This window comes from Dreissena polymorpha, chromosome 3 (genome assembly GCF_020536995.1).
Source record: "Dreissena polymorpha isolate Duluth1 chromosome 3, UMN_Dpol_1.0, whole genome shotgun sequence".
Lineage (NCBI taxonomy): Eukaryota > Metazoa > Mollusca > Bivalvia > Myida > Dreissenidae > Dreissena > Dreissena polymorpha.
In genome coordinates, this window is record NC_068357.1 from 132,764,757 (window position 1) to 132,784,039 (window position 19,283).

The window sequence follows — 19,283 nt, forward strand, 5'->3', positions numbered from 1 at the left end:
AAGATTGACACCATAAAATATTTGTTGTTAGGTTAAAACTAATGTATTTACCTCTTTTAGAATTTCAACAATTCATATGCCTTAGTTTTCAAGCCATCTCAAATACATTGAAGTTTTGTTCTATCTAAGGAACACCCCCGGAAACCCGACATGCTGTGAGAAGTTGGACATGCTAGGAGATGTAGCCGATATATTTCAAAAGAATTTCGGTAGGGTAAGTAAATCCAGTTCTATAATTATTTAAAGGCATTTCTTAAATAAAATATATTTTGGTGCATGCATTAGGGAGGTATTACCATGTAAGTTAGAACAAATCCTGGTTATTAATATTAAGGATTTATTGAAATATGTCTATTTAAAGTCGACGATGCAGGGATTTGTCCCATATTTAGCACTTTATTTACAAATTTCTTTAGAGGTATGGTATGCCAGTGAAAAAGTTTTTTCACCGACAATTATATTAACCAATGTCCCCGAGTAACATATCCGCCAGGGTTTCTTAAAAAAGTTTGAATTGGTGGAAAAATTTGACTTTAAATACAACGTGTTGATGAAAAAGGATATGACATGGTGCTGTACAAAGATGTTGAGATATGACATGTGTGAAGTTCATTTATAAACTTAAAAGCTCACTATTACAGCTGATTTATGCCCACTCTGACGCGTTATAGATCATTTTCATTGTGTTGCCCAGGTGTAACTATTTACTAAAACCAAAATGATGCATTTGAAAACCACAAATGCCCTCTGTTGGTTACACTGATTAATCCATACAAAGTGTAGAATATTGATATGCCAAAAAGGTGAAGGTGACATAAGTTCAAGGTGACAAACAGGTCAAGATGAAAGTGTCCTAAGTTGAATTACTTGAGAAGATTTATAAGGTATGGTCAATATAAGCAATACACATATTGTCAAGTGTATTTTGTTGAAGCCCAAAATATTAACAGGGCTCGAATTAAGCACTCGCAAACAGGCCATTTGCGAGTACATTTTAAAAAACACGTCTAAAATGCGAGTGCAACATTTAGATACTCGCCATTTTTTGCGAGTTGGGGAAAAAACAAACAAGGTGCTTAAAGATCTTGGATTAAATACAAGATTTGTTCGCCGATCGAAAGTCTTCCGACCAAGTACGAAAATAATTAAACCCCGTCTAGTTTCGATCTAAAAATAGATCTGAAAATTGGAATTACCCTAATTTGCATAATGTATTTCAGCGGTTACTTCCGTTCTAGCAGAAATAATTTTACGAAATATTTTTTAAAATATATTTACGCTCTGCACTGTATCTTTCTGCCGATATAGTTAGTAAAGAACATTGAAAATTATATTATTGCAATTGAAAGTATGTTATTCCCTTCTTAAGTGAAAATTGGCGATAGTTATTCAGTATGAAGTTTTTTTTAAAACGAAGCTCATTTCGTTAATTCCTCATTCTTATAAATAGACGGAACACGTTTAGCAGACGATTTAAAAACTCAAAAATGTCGTCTACTAAAAAAATAACTAGCTTTTTTGTGGCGAATTCCTCCGTCTCCTCTGTGGAAGACAAAAAAGCCGAGGCCGAACCAGATAAAAAGAAATGCCAAAACAGTTAAGAAATGGGAAGACGAGCTAAAAATAACTTTGAACACGGAGAGAGACCAAGACGGCAATGTGTGTAAGATGTTCTGCGATTCATCTGATTGGTCTCTACCCCCTCAGCAATGCTGAGTGTGAAAGATGCTTTTCTGTTATGAAAAGGATAAAAAGTGATTGGCGATGTTCACTAAGCACTGAAAGGATGGACCAATTAATGCGAATCTCTATCAGAGATAATGAGGGGTTCCAGCCACGCAGAGCTGTGAATAGGTGGTGGATCAGTGGCAACAGTAGCAAAAGGCCAGATGTCGCCCCATATGGACCGAGGCATTAACTTTGGATGATATAACTGATATAAAAAAAAATACTCTTTACACTCAATTGTGTTACAATGTTGCTTTGAAGTTTTTAGTTAAAATAAACATAGGTCCATCCTTTCAGTGCTTAGTGAACATCGCCAATCACTTTTTATCAACCAAAGGATGCATTATTATGAAAACTTGTATTGCGAGTTGGAAATAAAAAATGCGAGTTGAAATATTAACAACTAGCAATTTTTTGCGAGTTGAAAAAAAAAAGTAATTCAAGCCCTGATTAACATAAGGCACATTTCTCCAGCAATCAATCCAAATATGCATGCTTTCTTGAAAACAGTTAGAATTTAAAATGTTAAGTTTTCATACCAGGTACCTAAAAAGGCTTACAGATATTTAACCTGGTGTTTAAAGCAAACATTCATGCATTGAATCTTCACAGGTGCTTCAATAATCTGTCACATAATTATGCACAATTATGTGGTTAAAATTAACAAAAAAATCAGAACTGATTACCACAATCATCTGCAATTAGAATTAAATTGTGATTTGCCTCATTGACTGACAAATTCAACAGCACAATATAAATAGCAGTTTTCCCATTGTAAATCTTTTTCAACACTTTGAATGGCTAGATTTAAGAAAGAAGTTCTATAACATATTTAAGAATTATTCATACTTCACTAATTTCAGACCAATCTTAAGACTTCACTATATTATAATGCAACATTAGACCACATAAAAATATTTTTTTTGGATATTAATTTTATATTTATTAAGTTTACATAGAGTATTTATCATTATAAACCTCTTCATTTCTATCATCACAGTATTAATAATACACTAAAGAAAACAGCCTTTGATAATATTTTAAAGACCTCATAAATAAAGTGATTTATCTATAAACATAATTATATAACAAAATATCATAATTTTATACATTAACATTTCTGTCATAAAAAGGCAAAATATAAGACATGTTAAAGCTAGTCTTTAAATTATTTCTATCAAAATGTAACATTAAACACAAACATTTAATTACAGTCAGATGTTGTTAAGTTTTGCAATTGCAGTGTACATTAGGACATGCCTAATGGTGCACAGTGTTTTACTTTGATCTGTTCTATACACTGTGCACACCTTGTTGCTTGCATGGAATTTCTGAAGAACATGAGATTTAAATATGATGAAAATCAATCAAAATTTGCATAAGATGCAACAATAAATATGACAATGTTTTATCATATCCATTATACAAATAATAATATACAAAACAACACATTTCAAACACAACAACTGATAACACAAAACACTTGTTATAGGTAGATAAGCTAACTTCATATCAAAAGAGTGCTAAAAATGTTTAAAACAAAAATACCCTGTGTTGCTCAACTCAGTTTAGGGCACAATAGTAACTTCAGCCATGACATGCAAAAATGGGTCTTAAGCCATATGCAACCAGCGTAGCTCAAGAGCAGCCAGCTTGTCCCTTAAAAAATCTAATAAAATTAAAAATCTTCGATACTAGATTCAAGTTTAAAGGGCTTCATTTCCAACCTTAAGATACTGATGAGCAGCAAACAACATAAAACCTTAACAGTCTGTGAGTTACTTGCACACTGTTCTGGGTTTTTGCCGGTTGCATAAGCCATTTCTACTTTGCTCCTGCAGAGCTCGAAATTAACACTCGCACACTCGCAAAATGCGAGTAAAAAATACCGAATGCGAGTCAAGTTTTAAGCCACTAGTATTTTTTTGCAAGTAAATAAATAGTGAAAAGAAATGAGTAGGTATAATGCTGCTCGACACATGATCACTAAATCTTAGGTCAATTTATAGAACGCCCAAGAACCCTTATGCGTAAGCGCGTACCTTGTATGTAGACTGGAAAATACAGACACGCGGATGGTATTGGTACAAAGGAAGTGAAACAGTCGACTATTCACACATGTTCATTGAAGCGAAAAATAACTTGTCACTTTATTCCCACAGACGGAAATAACACAAAATATACATAATACAAAAGATAAAGCAAAGTTAACCGTTTAGTTAGAAAAAACGGATTTTAAATCCTTCTATGAAAACAGTGAATTAGTGGAAAAAATAACTTAAAATAAGACTAAAACTTGTTCTAGATGAAGATGGTCAATCAACCTGATGTGAGCCCTTGTGGTCCAAGGAACTGATATCTTTGTATGGTTGCAGAAATAAAATGTGTATACATGTTAAGTACTTTTATTTTGTTTAAATAGAACTAAACTAATAACCAAGGGTTTTTTATGTTTCCATCAAAATTTGCGAGAATGTTTTTGATTGCGAGTTGGTATTAAAGCTGCTCGCAATTTTTTGCGAGTAGAAAAAAAGTTAAATTCGAGCCCTGCTCCTGATGTGGAAAGGACTAAACACAGACAGCACCATAAGCACTTTACATAATAGATATGAACAAGAGATGTGTTCGTCAGAAACACAATGCCCCCTATTGCCCCCGCTTTGGAATAAACAAAAAATGTTGACCTTTGACCTTGAAGGATGACCTTGACCTTGAACTTCCACCACTCAAAATGTGCAGCTTCATGAGAACGCCGCTTTGAAATTTTTTATTATTGTTTTTTGACCTTTGACCTTGAAGGATGACCTTAACCTTGAACTTCCACCACTCACAATGTGAAGCTTCATGAGAACACCACTTTGAATTTTTTAATTTTTTTGACCTTTGACCTTGAAGAATGACCTTGACCTTGAACTTCCACCACTCATAATGTGCAGCTTCATAAGAACTCCACTTTGAAATTTATATATTTTTTTTACCTTTGACCTTTGACCTTAAAGGATGACCTGGACCTTGAACTTCCACCACTCAAAATGTGCAGCTTCATGAGATACACATTCATGCCAAATATCAAGTTGCTGTCTTGAATATTGAAAAGGTTATGGCCAATGTTAAAGTTTTCGGACGGACAGACAGACGCCATATATTAGACATTTGACCTTGAGGGATGACCTTAACCTTCACCTGTCACCACTCAAAATGTGCAGCTCCGGGGGATGCACATGCATGCCAAATATCAAGTTTCTATCTTCAATAATGCAAAAGTTATGGCCAACGTTAAAGTTTTTTCCGGACGAACGAACTGACATACACACATACCGACATACTGACATACTGTCTGACGGACAGTTTAACTGCTATATGCCACCCTACCGGGTGCATAAAAACAGCTTAGCCCCATTAGGACATATATTTAAAAGACCTTTATATAAAAGGGCAATACAGCCTGTGGTTTCAAACAAGAAAGTTATTAAGAAAACTTTGCAGCCTCCTTAATAGGCCATGTTTTTTGAAGAACCATATGAAAAACATTAAGGCCAAGTTTGGCTTAAAATCCTCACAGCACTTTCAGTGAAGTAAAATGTGAGCGACAATAATGGAAGATGGACTGTGACTGACCAGAAAAGGGTGAGTTAAAAATTAACAACTCTAACAAATAACAATCTTTCAGACACATCTTCAACTCTACTTTTTACTTTTTCAAAATAAATAATGTTTTTTCACTATTTGAAACAAAATGATTTAATTAATATTAAGAATCAAAAGACGATTTAATTCATATGAAAAATCAGTCAACGAAATAAGTTTGGACACATAAAAATTAATGAATATCAGGGGTTTTTCTGCACTGTCTGCGCCTCCGGACAACGGAGGCATTCCCAAAGCAAACGGACCCGTTCCCAATCGAATTTTGATTACATATTTCCCAATTCCAAAAAAAAAATAATTTCAAAATCGTAAAAAGTAAACATAATTTATATCGAAAGAGTGACTTCCCTTCATCCGCGACGTAATTAAGCCTTTAGCGACTCAGATTTTAGCAGGTGTATTTGTCGGATGCATCTGCCAACATTGACAGCGATAAGGTTCGAACTGTTCCGCATTATAACAAGTATATAGAGCCGCACAATACACATTCTAGTCCAAATCTGTAGACGCTTATTTTCAAGCATGGCTTCCCATAACGATAAGTACTACAGCAGTGTTGCATTGGAAAAGGGATCGACATACGGCGGTGTAGATTTGTTGGCTTTGATGGTGCTAATGTAATGAGCGGTGAAGTATCAGGTAAAATGATATAGTCGTTAAATAAATTAATAATGTAGCAGTAAAATTAATGTTTTGTTAAATGTAACTGGCTTGCCTATTGTGGCTATGAGTTGAAGAATCCAATTGGAAATAATAACATTTTATTTGTATGTGTAGTTAATTTCTGTCTAATGTTATTTTAAGAAAGCAAAGAAAAATTATGCTGTGACTTGTGTGACTTACTTACCTGTTACCAGTGTTTGTTTTTGAAGACAAAATAACAAATAAAAACATGTTTTTTTGTAAAACCACCTACTTATTTAAGCATGATAAAATTCCCAAATTGACCGTTTCATCGACTCGAAAATTCCCAAAATGGACAATTTTGTCGATAAAAATTCCCAATTTGGTCAGACTCCTTTTCCCAAAATAGGCAGAAAAACCCCTGAATATGAAAATACTCCAACGGGAGTAACATTCATTGCAATATCATACACCAGGTAAGTAATAATCACAGGACAGCTTGGTGTTATTAGTAAAGCAAGGGAGCTTACTTTGAGGTAACTTGGAAATGCAGTTCACTTGACTGTGACTTCCCTTGTAAACAAGTATATTAAAAAAAAAAAAGTGTACCAACATTTATATCATTGATTATAAAACTTTAACACATAAATATCAAGAAATTAAGAAATTTAAACAAATTAAATAAAAGACATAGTGTTTGAGAAAAAAAATGACAACCCACGTTTGGACATATATTATGTTAAACAGTCACTGAAATAAACAAAGAATCATCTTAATATATTCTTACAACTTCAAAATGACAAATAATTTGCAAATGGTGATCATAAGCAATAGGTTATTTCAAAGTCGCATTTTGAATGATGAAGTTGCTGTTTTAACAAGTTGTATACTGCTCTTATTTGACCATTGACCTCTGAGTGTGACCTTGACATTTGAAACAAGGAGAAGAGTGTTACACACACACACACAACACGATGGTGAACATTTGTGGTAAGTTATTTCAAAATTTCCAATGACATTTACAGTTGGTGCTAACTAAGTCCAGTTGCAGGCACACAAGTATGCACATACACTCAACAATTGTGACTGCAATTAAGAGCTTGTATACATCCATTTCAACAATAGTCTAAACATAGCTTTGTGATCATGAACAATAGATTATTTTGTGCAAATTTTTATGCAAAATCATTCCTTTTTAATTTGACTTCAATCTTTTCGCACATTTCACACCATGCATGATGTTCAGATCCCCCTTTTAAAGACAGCATTAAATTTAAAGATTGTAACTTAAGACTTGGATACTTCAGAATGTCAAAGTAGGTATAATGTCAAGGTCGCCACAAAATACTTATTGACCAGTCAGCTGACAACCAATCTGACTGGCTCTGTCATGAGTTCTCTTCCCTTTTTTGCATAAAATTGAAATGGGCCACACACGGCAACTGTGCAATTGCCACCCCAAAAGCAATACCTACTAGCATATTGTGGTAGGAAATACCTCAGCAATCACAGAGTAGAGGCTACCTCCTACATGGAGTAAAGATCACATTTCTGCACAAACCTTGCATGAATTTAGTATGCAATTCAATTAAACAGGTTCGTTAACCTGACACTTATGAATACATACATATAAGGCTAGAACTTCAATTTACATTAGTCATTATTGGTTGTGCGCAAGTCTTACGAATTTTAATAAAGATGTAAAGCCTTTTAAGGGAATACACTTTAATTGATTAATCTAGAACAATTTACCAAAACTTACACATTTAAAGTAACAGTGCTGTCACATAAAACTATGTATAGACGTCAAAATTAAGTGTTTTCAAGCCACTGTAACTTTACATGCAGATTTGTTAAAATATATCACAACATTATGTACCTCCACACTCTGAGGGTCAAGGTGTTGAAGGCGCTTTCTATGAGCTGTCTAGCCTCGGTCTGGGTGTGGCACCGTACTTCATTCACAGCCAACACATGATCTCCCACGCGCAGCTGCCCACTGGATATTGCCTTGCCACCCGCATCAAACTGAAATATATCCCATGTTTATAATGAAACACCCATTATATCTTTAATAAAAAATAAAAGTTAACCTTTTTCATGGCAGTCTTTATAGTTCTGCTATGTAAGCAATGATATACAAATATACTGCATGCATAACAATATCATGCAGTGGAAACCCTGTTAACCAGATCCCCTCTAAACCAGAATCCTCCCCCAAACCCTATATATCGTCTGGTCCATATGGCACATAATGTCAAGATATGCATTTTTCAACTCAAATGCTTATTCAGGGCTGTATCCCAAGGGATTATCAAAATTCTTGCAATATTTTTATTTTAATGTGTACATTAGCAGTAAGCCATCAATCCGCCTCAACATTTTAAAAATGTTCAAACTAAGCATTAATGACTGCGTGTAGAATTGGCCTGGGTGCTTGAGCTGGCACACTACATGGAATATTTTGGGGACATAGACATTGTCATTCAAAGTGAGGATGAAGGGTACAATTGAAAAACCAATCAATTGGCGAGCTACACAACCACAGTCCGCGCAGGATTTGACTGGTTCTGAAAATAGCGCTTAGGATTTATTACGTCACAATCACATAAAGCAATTTCGTTCGATGGTTGGAAATGAACCATTTTATTTTATCGAAAAAAGAATGACGTTGACAACTGAAAAACCAATCATGTGGCGAGCTACACATTCAATGACAACACTACCACACTCAACACAGGATTGGACTGGTTCTGATCGACCAAAGACAACACTACCACACTGCACGCAGATTTTGACACACTACCACACTCCAAGCAGGTTTTGACTGGTTCTAAAAATAGCACTAAGGGTTTGTTACGTCACCAACACAGAAAGCAATTTCACTCGACTGGTTGTTAACGAACCGTTTCATTTTATCGAAAAAATATTTATTGAAGTACAATAAACATATACCAGTCAAATTTTTTAATATATTTGCAGTTAAGTATCCATTTCCAACATAGTTTTACATATCTTTTTTTAGACGGACACAAGGACCGCCAGTTCGGACTTGATACTTGATCTCAGGAAGTTTTATCAGAAGTGTCCAAGGTCCGGCAGCTTTTGCAGAATATGTATCATGTTTTCTTTCAAGATAGATGCCAAATAAAGTTGATGGCCAATAAAAATAAATAAATAATATTTGCATATTTTCCTCCTGTAGTAAATCAGCAAGACACCTGCATCTTATTACTTTATTCCACATGTAACTTTTCAGTGATTTGCAACATACATATATATATATAGTAGCATAGCATACACTAGAAGAGTGTATTATTATGGTCTTTCTGTATATTTAAAATAAACCAAATATGTCAAATGACTGATAATTCTCTCATATTACTCTTTAATAGATCACAACAAGATTTCAATTGCTATTTACCCCGTAACACTAAGCCACGTTCCCACTACGTCTTCAAAAATATGCCAGGACGTAGTGCGATTGTGTACAACGAAGCGAGGACGCAGTAGACATGGCTTTGCGCGTGGTACGGTCTTCATGGACTGAAGGACGTGGGTGAACTTTGAACATGTTCAAAATTTATGTGGCAAGGACATGGTAAAATCAGGACGTGGTAAGAACTTGGTAAAGTCATAGTAATGACGTAGCTAAATCCTAGTAAGAACCTCATTGACGCAATACACGCCTAGTGCAGACGTGGACGAGTGTGTGACATTCACATCAAATTGTCTCTAGATAATCACTACGTTCTTGCTACGTCCATCGGGTTCTCACTACGAACCTTCCATGCTAGTGTTGCGAAAATGATAGGTCCCTACTACTACTATTATTACTTATTAGGTTCTTAGTATGCTCTACCAGTGCCTCTAGCCACGACATGATGATGCCACATTCTGGTGGTCGAGTATAAAAACTGGAATCATTTCCCTTTCATTTTGATTTCGATATAGAATGGACAACCAAGAACTTCTCCAGCATGTTGCTGTATTGGCTGGACAATAAGCTCTTCTCGATGGACATGTCGCACTATTGCTTGTGAGAAGGAGAAGGCGGAGAAGAAATAGGTCTTGCTGGGTGCGGCCTCGGCTGTCAGCAGAAAGAAGGCTGCAAAGCGGCCAAAATGGCCGACTTATGGCAGATTTAAGAATGGAAGATCAGCAGTCATTCTTCAATTTTCTTAGAATGCCTCCTGAAATGTTTGATGAGCTTCTCAACTAAGTTGGTCCAAGATGTCAGAAGCCAGACACCCCCTACAGGAAAGCGCTGGTTCCAGGTCTGAAACTTGCGATTACGTTACGACACTTGGCATCTGGCGACAAGTGCCCGTCCTTGCAGTACACCTTAAGAGTTGCTAGGAACACAATATCTTTGTTTATTCCTGATTCCTTATCGTTGAGGAATATAAGGATGAAGTCATATCATGCCCAACATCACAAGTCGAATGGCGCACTATTTCAGACAGAGTGGCATAAGGCTATCAGATGCCCAAACAACACTGGATCATTGTTTCACAATTTCAAAGGTTTCTTTTCGATCGTTCTTCTGGCTTTGGTGTACGTCGATTATAAGTTTGTGTGGAAAGATATTGGTGGATACGGCCGGCCCATGTCTGATGCTCAGATATACAACCAATCCGAATTGAAGGAGAGTATGGAAAATGGAACAATAGGATGCCCAGATCCAGACCCAATACCCAATGATGATCAGAACGGACACTAGTTTTGCCTTCTTTGGTCTGGTACTGACAACGCTAGACACATCTGATTCCGCTCTGCTTTCTGTTGTTTCTGTGGGCCCACTGTTACAGATAGGTTCTGGTTCAGGAACAACCTCGAACCCATCACTCGCTGGTGACGGAGTTCTCGGTTTTAATTTAGTAGCTGCTTTGAAGCCCCCTTCCTTCTCGGCATAGTTTTTTTAAATAAAATACTTTACTTTCGCTCAAAGAAAGTGGCAGATCAAATGATCAGATCGAGCCCAATTGCAGTATTTATATGCAGACATAGAACGCCATGAGAACGTGACGAGCGTGTGGTAAGATCCCAGTGCTATCTGGGCGGTCGTAGTAGCAACATAGTACGAGCGTAGTTAAAGCATAGCAAAAACGTGTTGGACGTGGTACCCGCCTGAATACACAAGCAACAAAAACATAGTGGGAACGTGTTGGACGCAGTAAAAACTTAGTGCAAACGTGGTATGAGCATAGCAGAAACTTGATAAATGCATTTTTAACATATTTTACCCCGTCCTTGCTACGTCCTACGACATTTTCAGGACGCAGCGCGGTCTTCGTGGACGTGATCAAGTGGGATGGGGCCGTAATAGGAGCATTACAAGTTTAACGCCCAATTATTGTACATAACAAACAAATTCATTTATAAAGAAACAAAATTGAATAGAACTTTGGAATGAATGTCACGTGTTAAAAATGTACAAAATATCTTTCTGATTCCAATAAACAGCAAGAGAGAATGATATTGTCAAATAATATATAAGAAAATTATCATGTTGTGAATTGAACTTTGAGCAAATGTACTCCTTTGTTGACAGCACAGTGTACAGTATATCTGATAACTTGGGCTTTATTGTTTTAATGACAAAATAAAGCTTTGTTACTTTATATCAGGCAAATAACTATATTTTCTGCTAGTTTATTAGAAAATAACAAACCTTGAATTTTTGTACTTGACTTGTCCAACTAGCTGACTATTTTGTGTCTTGTGTATACCCATGTTTTTTATTTTCCAGGCCAAACAAACTACCATTTACGGCGAGCACTTTATATGCCCCCTTAATGTTGCCATTTTATAACTATCTCCAACTTGCAGCTATGTCAATGTATACCAATGAAAACAGTGATCAACATTACTTGTCCTCAACAAATACAAAGGAACAGTAACTGAACACCAAATAGTTGGGATGTTTTACGCTGGGCAAAGACCAGCAATGTTTCATTATTTATAAAAAAGGGTTAAGCCACTGCTTTTAACTGTGTTGGATTACTGTTGACAACAATACTACATAAATAGTAATAAATGTATTGCCTGAAAGAAAAGCAGTAGGCAATCACTCTTATTTCAAAGTCATATTGTAACTTTAATTGCCAGCATTGCATGTGTAATAGCCGACCAATGTTAATTTGATGTCATAAATAAAATATCATAAAATGGCTAAGCTGCATGACAAATGGCATTTTGAAGTAACAAACATTATAAATAACATGCAAATGTATTCATACAATAAGCATTTCTATACAGGATTTTGAACAAAACTCTTGCCAAGCAATAAAAGTCCCCTACCGGCTCCACCAGTGTCAGAAATTTCAAAATATTTTATTTTTTTGTTTCCATAGCAACCACAATTTTTGACATAGGAACAAAATGAAATGATGTGCATAATGTCCATATTGCCATCTATCCATGTTCCAAATTTCATGACAAAATATTCAGAACTTTTTAAGTTATTGCAGGATCCAGAAAAAAACACCATTTTCAGCACTATTTCTAGTCTATTTGTTGCCATAGCAACCACAATTTTTGACGTAGGAACAAAATGAAATGACGTGCACAATGTCCATATTGCCAACTATCCATGTTGCATGTTTCATAAAAAAAATATTAAGAACTTTAAAAGTTATCGCAGGATCCAGAAAAAAATACCATTTTCAGCACTATTTCTAGTCTTTTCCTTGCCAAAGCAACCACAATTTTTGACGTAGGAACAAAATGAAATGATGTACATAATGTCCGTATTGCCATCTATCCATGTTGCAAGTTTCATGAAAAAATATTAAGAACTTTTAATGTTATCGCAGGATCCAGAAAAACACAACATTTTCAGCACTATTTCTAGTCTATTTGTTGCCATAGCAACCACAATTTTTGATGTAGGAACAAAATGAAATGACGCACATAATGTCCATATTGCCATCTATGCATGTTGCAAGTTTCATGAACTTTTAAAGTTATCGCAGTTATCATTTAGAACTTTTAAAGTTATCGCAGGATCTAGAAAAAACACGATTTTAAGCACTATTTCTAGTATATTTGTTGCCATAGCAACCACAATTGTTGACGTAGGAACAAAATGAAATAATGTGCATAATGCCCACATTGCCATCTATTCATGTTCCTAGTTTCATGAAAAAATATTAAGAACTTTAAAAGTTATCGCAGGATCCAGAAAAAAACACCATTTTCAGCACTATTTCTAGTCTATTTGTTGCCATAGAAACCAAATTTTTTTTGAAGGAACAAAATGAAATGACGTGCATAATGTCCATATTGCCATCTATTCATGTTCCAAGTTTCATGAAAAAATATAAAGAACTTTAAAAGTTATCGCAGGATCCAGAAAAAAACACTATGTTCAGCACTATTTCTAGTCTATTTGTTACCATAGCATCCACAATTTTTGAAGTAGGAACAAAATGAAATGACGTGCATAATTTTCATATTGCCATCTATCCATGTTGCAAGTTTCATGAAAAATATTTAGAACTTTTAAGTAATCGCAGGATCCAGAAAAAAACACCATTTTCAGCACTATTTCTAGTCTATTTGTTGCCATAGCAATCACAATTTTTGACGTAGGAACAAAATGAAATGATGTGCATAATGCCCACATTGCCATCTATTCATATTCCAAGTTTCATGAACAAATATTTTGAACTTTAAAAGTTATCGCAGGATCCAGAAAAAAACACCATTTTCAGCACTATTTCTTGTCTATTTGTTGCCATAGCATCCATAATTTTTGACGTAGGAACAAAATACAATGACGTGCATAATTTCCATATTGCAATCTATCCATGTTGCAAGTTTTATGAAAAAATATTCAGAACTTTTAAAGTTATTGCAGGATCCAGAAAAAAACACCATTTTCAGCACTATTTCTAGTCTATTTGTTGCCATAGCAATCACAATTTTTGACGTATGAACAAAATGAAATGACATGCATAATGTCCATATTGCCATCTATTAATGTTCCAAGTTTAATGAAAAAACATTTAGAACTTTTAAAGTTATCCCAGGATCCAAAAAAGTGTGACGGACGGACGGAGACAAAACCATAAGTCCACTCCGGTGAAACTGGTAAAATTCTGATCAAATTTCATAAAGATTGGATGAAAACTGTGACCATATTGCCTACACAAGGTTTTTCTATTATTTGACCTAGTGACCTAGTTTTTGACCCCAGATGACCCAAATACAATCCCAACCCAGATTTCTTCAAGACAAACATTCTGACCAAATTTCATAAAGATTGGATGAAAACTGTGACCTCTACTGTCTACACAAACAAATTGCTGACGGTTTTTCTATTATTTGACCTAGTGACCTAGTTTTTGACCTAAGATGATCCAAATACAATCCCAATGCAGATTTTATCAAGATAAACAATCTGACCAAATTTCATAAAGATTGGATGAAAACTGTGACCTCTTTTGTCTACACAAGATTTTTCTATTATTTGACCTAGTTTTAGACCTAGTGACCTAGTTTTTGACCCCAGATGACCCAAATACAATCCCAACCCAGATTTCATCAAGATTAACATTCTGACCAAATTTGATAAAAATTGGATGAAAACTGCGACCTCTATAGTCTACACAAGGTTTTTCAATTATTTGACCTAGTTTTTGACCTTGTGACCTAGTTTTTGACCCCAGATAACCCAAATACAATCTTAACCCAGATTTTATCAAGATTAACATTCTGACCAAATTTCATAAAGATTGGATGAAAACTGTGACCTCTACTGTCTACACAAACAAATTGCTGACGGTTTTTCTATTATTTGACCTAGTGACCTAGTTTTTGACCTAAGATGATCCAAATACAATCCCAACGCAGATTTTATCAAGATAAACAATCTGACCAAATTTCATAAAGATTGGATGAAAACTGTGACCTCTTTTGTCTACACAAGATTTTTCTATTATTTGACCTAGTTTTAGACCTAGTGACCTAGTTTTTGACCCCAGATGACCCAAATACAATCCTAACCCAGATTTCATCAAGATAAAGATTCTGACAAAGTTTATAAAGATTGGATGAAAACTGCGACCTCTATTGTCTATACAAGGTTTTTCTATTATTTGACCTAGTTTTTGACCTAGTGACCTAGTTTTTGACCTCCCATGACCCAAATACAATCCCAACCCAGATTTCATCAAGATTAACATTCTGACCAAATTTGATAAAGATTGGATGAAAACTGCGACCTCTATAGTCTACACAAGGTTTTTCAATTATTTGACCTAGTTTTTGACCTTGTGACCTAGTTTTTGACCCCAGATAACCCAAATACAATCCAAACCCAGATTTAATCAAGATTAACATTCTGACCAAATTTCATAAAGATTGGATGAAAACTGTGACCTCTACTGTCTACACAAGCAAACACATCTTCAGGGTATGTGAGACAACAATTGTTTATACAATATGTTCTAAGGAAACGAGACAGTCAGGTGAAATCAAATTTGACATTAAATTACAAACTTTGGGAAGTTGACCAAAACAAAGAAAATTAAAAAAAATAGAAAAAGGGTATTCTTTTTTTAAATTAAAAAAATTGACGAAACCTGTAAACATTCATGGCAGAAAATATATGCACTAAGTAATTTTTTGTTTAAAATGCATTAACTATAAAATTTAAAACACTTCACACACTTATGTTTACTTTCACATAATACAATACTGTTTGTAAAATACTAACCAATTGGCTACTGAAACATGAATCGTCAAGAGTCCAAATGAAATTTGCGTACCTTTTAAAAAATGCTTTATTATTACAAAGTCAATTATAAATTATTCAGACTGTCATAAATGTTTCTTCAAATACCTGTGTTTTTTTTTTAATAAGGGTCTCAAAATCATAAAGGCGTTATAGCGCTATACAGTCCCGCACCAAAATCAATAAAAAAATCACATATCATTATATAAAACATGCATACAAAGCATGCATGCATGCAAACCTTATAGGCCTTAGAAACGGGGATTGATATTGATAATTTATGACTGTTATGTATTCAGGAATGTCAACCACAAGTCTTGAGAACATGCATATAACTACTAGACATAACTATAAATAATTATTCAAGTGCTTAAGGACATGTCTTTTCTCAGAGTTCACAAAGTTACATGAAGCATATTTTTTAACTTTTCATAAAAGATTCCCTTGTCATTAATTCTGACATTATTGATACATTGGAACAAATCTTAGTGATCCTATTGGATCATATCTGATCTTGAGTCATTAATTCATCAATTGTGTAAATCCTAGAATATTTTCAAATTGGTACAAAAAATGACTACAATACATAAACCTAAATTATCATAATGACCATGATCTTGTAAAAATGGGTCTTACGCAGTATTATTGCATAAACTCTATCTATAATGCCCTCTGGTGGGGTGCAGAAACTTGACAAAAGGAGGGCTTGAACGGAAGAAATCGTGCATTAACAAGGCGATTCACGTGCCGTTCAAGCCCTGTTATGTGTTTTTCATATCCATAATCTGGTCCACACGCAGTTACTTCCCTTCTCCAGCCTTCGACGACGGCGTTCGACGACTTTCCAAGCATAAATGGGGAACTGAATAAGCACCAGTTTCCTCATGCATGCAGGGATAATGGCAATGACTATTTCAATCCACTTTTCAACTTATACCATCTGCACTTTCTTGACAACAGCTTTATTGTATTGGCAAATTCAATGAAGTTAAGGTTATTTACTCAACACTTTCAAAAGACTATGCTGTTAATTTAAGTGATTATGTACCTTAAACGATCCTGCTGTAAATTCCAAAATAATTCCTCATTTCTTAATTTGCGCGGCTGCATTTCAACTTTGCATTAATCCACTGTTTAAACACATTTTAGATCGTAAACTGCCTATCCGAAGGTAAAGCCTCGTCATTTCGGATGATGACCGAGTGAGGCATATGTAAAACACAACCTTGAACTGTATTGAAATAATCGAATTATTTTGTCGATGTCGAATGAACAAAAAATTTGTTTTCAATGATATTTTAATTTATTTTGGTATGCGTGAGCGCACTCGGGCAGGAACAGATTTTTCGAGCACCCGCAGATGATCATGCCCTCGAAAACGTGTATTATCCCTATATTCATCCAGTGTGGCTCAAGACCAATATTAACATTGACGCAGTCTGGACAGGAGTTACCTTGACAGCTATAAACGCGAGGTTTTGAGGTCCTGTTCGTGGACAGAGTAGCTCCTTACCAGACTGTATGACTGAGCAGGCTTGTCTGGAGCTACACTGGCTTCATAATTTTGGAATAACACCCGTTCCACATGACAGGACACATATTGCAGCTCATATAACCTCAAAAGAAAATTCGACTAAATGTATTTAATAAATAACTTGAACATTTGGTTATAAGGTAAAAGATTATAGGCCAGAAAAAAGCCAAACTCGTGGCACTCCCAAGAATACATGAATTTGATAGCTGATACCTCTGTATTTACATAATACTTGTTCAGTCGTTCCTTACTTTATGAATACCACTGATGAAATCCTAAAAAACATTGAAATTGTGCCATCATGGCATTTGTGACAGATGGCACAACAGTCCAAATCTAGCATGCCCTCCTTTTACATCCATGTTTGACTGTGTAATCAGATGATCAGGGATGCTGTAACCCTTACAATATAACTGTTATGTCATTCAGACTATCAAATATTTTAATTGCTGCATTAACCCTTAATGCATGCTGGGAAATTTGTTGTCTGCTTAAATGACGTCTGCTGAATTTCTAAAGTTAGCATTTTCTTCGATTTTTTTCAAAGAATACTATCAGAAAAGCAAACAGTTTGGATCCTGATGAGACTCCATGTTCTGTGGCGTCTCATCTGGATCCAAACTGTTTGCAAAGGCCTTCAAAATTCAGTTCCAGCACTGAAAGAGTTAAGAAAAGATCAGACACATTTGTTTAAGCATATAAGGAAGGCAACCATGCTGAAATTTTATATTCACTCAAGATAACCAACAAATAAAGGTAAAAATTACCATGTTTTCTAATAAATGAACTGCCAGAAAAAAATGCTTAATTTGCTTGTATAAATGTCATGAATATCATTTTACAAACAATTTATTCACAGTCTTCTGTCTTGTTTAGATAAAAGAATGATATAGTTTTTCAAAAAGTGAAAAAGCAGTCAGGTCATTAATACTGGACAACAATAATTTGCATTTCCAGCTATTGTTCATCAAGCTTGTAATGACAGGTCACATAAGCAGATGTTCTTAAAATAATACGAGGAAGTTATTATTACAACAAGCAATTTAAGTTCAAACACAACATATTACAACTCTGTGACATCAGTTAAAACATATTAAGGTGCTTGAATTTCATTAAAATATCAAATAGGCATGCATAGTTTCTTTCAAATAATAAATTCATGAACTAACAACATTCCAAATCCTACCACTCATAAATAATCATTACATGTAAGTCCAAAGTCAATTAAATCCTTGAGAATTCGCAGTTAATGGAAATGTTATCAAGACCATCACAACTAGGGAATATTTGACCATACCAGGTTCATCTTCCCTATATAAACATCTAGATTACACAAGCTGAAATGTTTATTTATTAAAAACCTTGACTTATTAACATTTATAATTCACCAGTCAGTGGCATGATGAAGCTCTGTAGAAGCCACTTTCCTGGTGGACTCTACGAGGAATTAAAACCCCTGTCCACCAAAAATTATTAAATTCATGCTCACATGGAATCAGATGGTCTTTTAAACATCACAATGTCATGATGTCTTTTTAACATCACCTTGTGTTAGTCCAATGTAAAAATATCTGTTTTCAGTTGGTCGCATTAGCGTCCGACTAAATTTACAGAGCATATTTTGCAAATCAGTATGTGCTTAGAAGCCTTAGCTACAGTAAGAAACACAACTCACTATGCTAGGAACGATTACCACTGCCCGTCTGCACTGCAGACAACAAATGCTTCTGCTCTACTTCTGCAGTGAGTGTATATACCAGCTTGTAAGACGACATTGGCAAAAAGTCCATTTTAATTAGGGCTGCAACAATATACCGGTATATCGGTATATATCGCAATACGCAATCCGCATATTGTATTGCGATATGATTTTCATCATACCGGTATGAAAATTTTACAAAAATTCATTCACATTTCGTCCAGAAAAGCCATCCGAAATAATGATAAAAAGGTAAACAAAACAAAGCAGTGTAAATTATTTTTTACGTAAAAATAGCATTCTAAAAA

General features: G+C 34.9%; 1 protein-coding gene across 1 annotated transcript in view; it reads right to left on the reverse strand.

Moving 5' to 3' along the window:
- Positions 1 to 19,283, reverse strand: part of LOC127871514 (uncharacterized) — a 175,309-nt gene that overhangs the window by 140,189 nt on the left and 15,837 nt on the right. Inside the window, exon 2 of the mRNA XM_052414510.1 lies at positions 7,880 to 8,028. Within this exon, the coding sequence (XP_052270470.1) occupies positions 7,880 to 8,028 (149 nt within the window). The remainder of the gene's footprint in view (positions 1 to 7,879; positions 8,029 to 19,283) is intronic.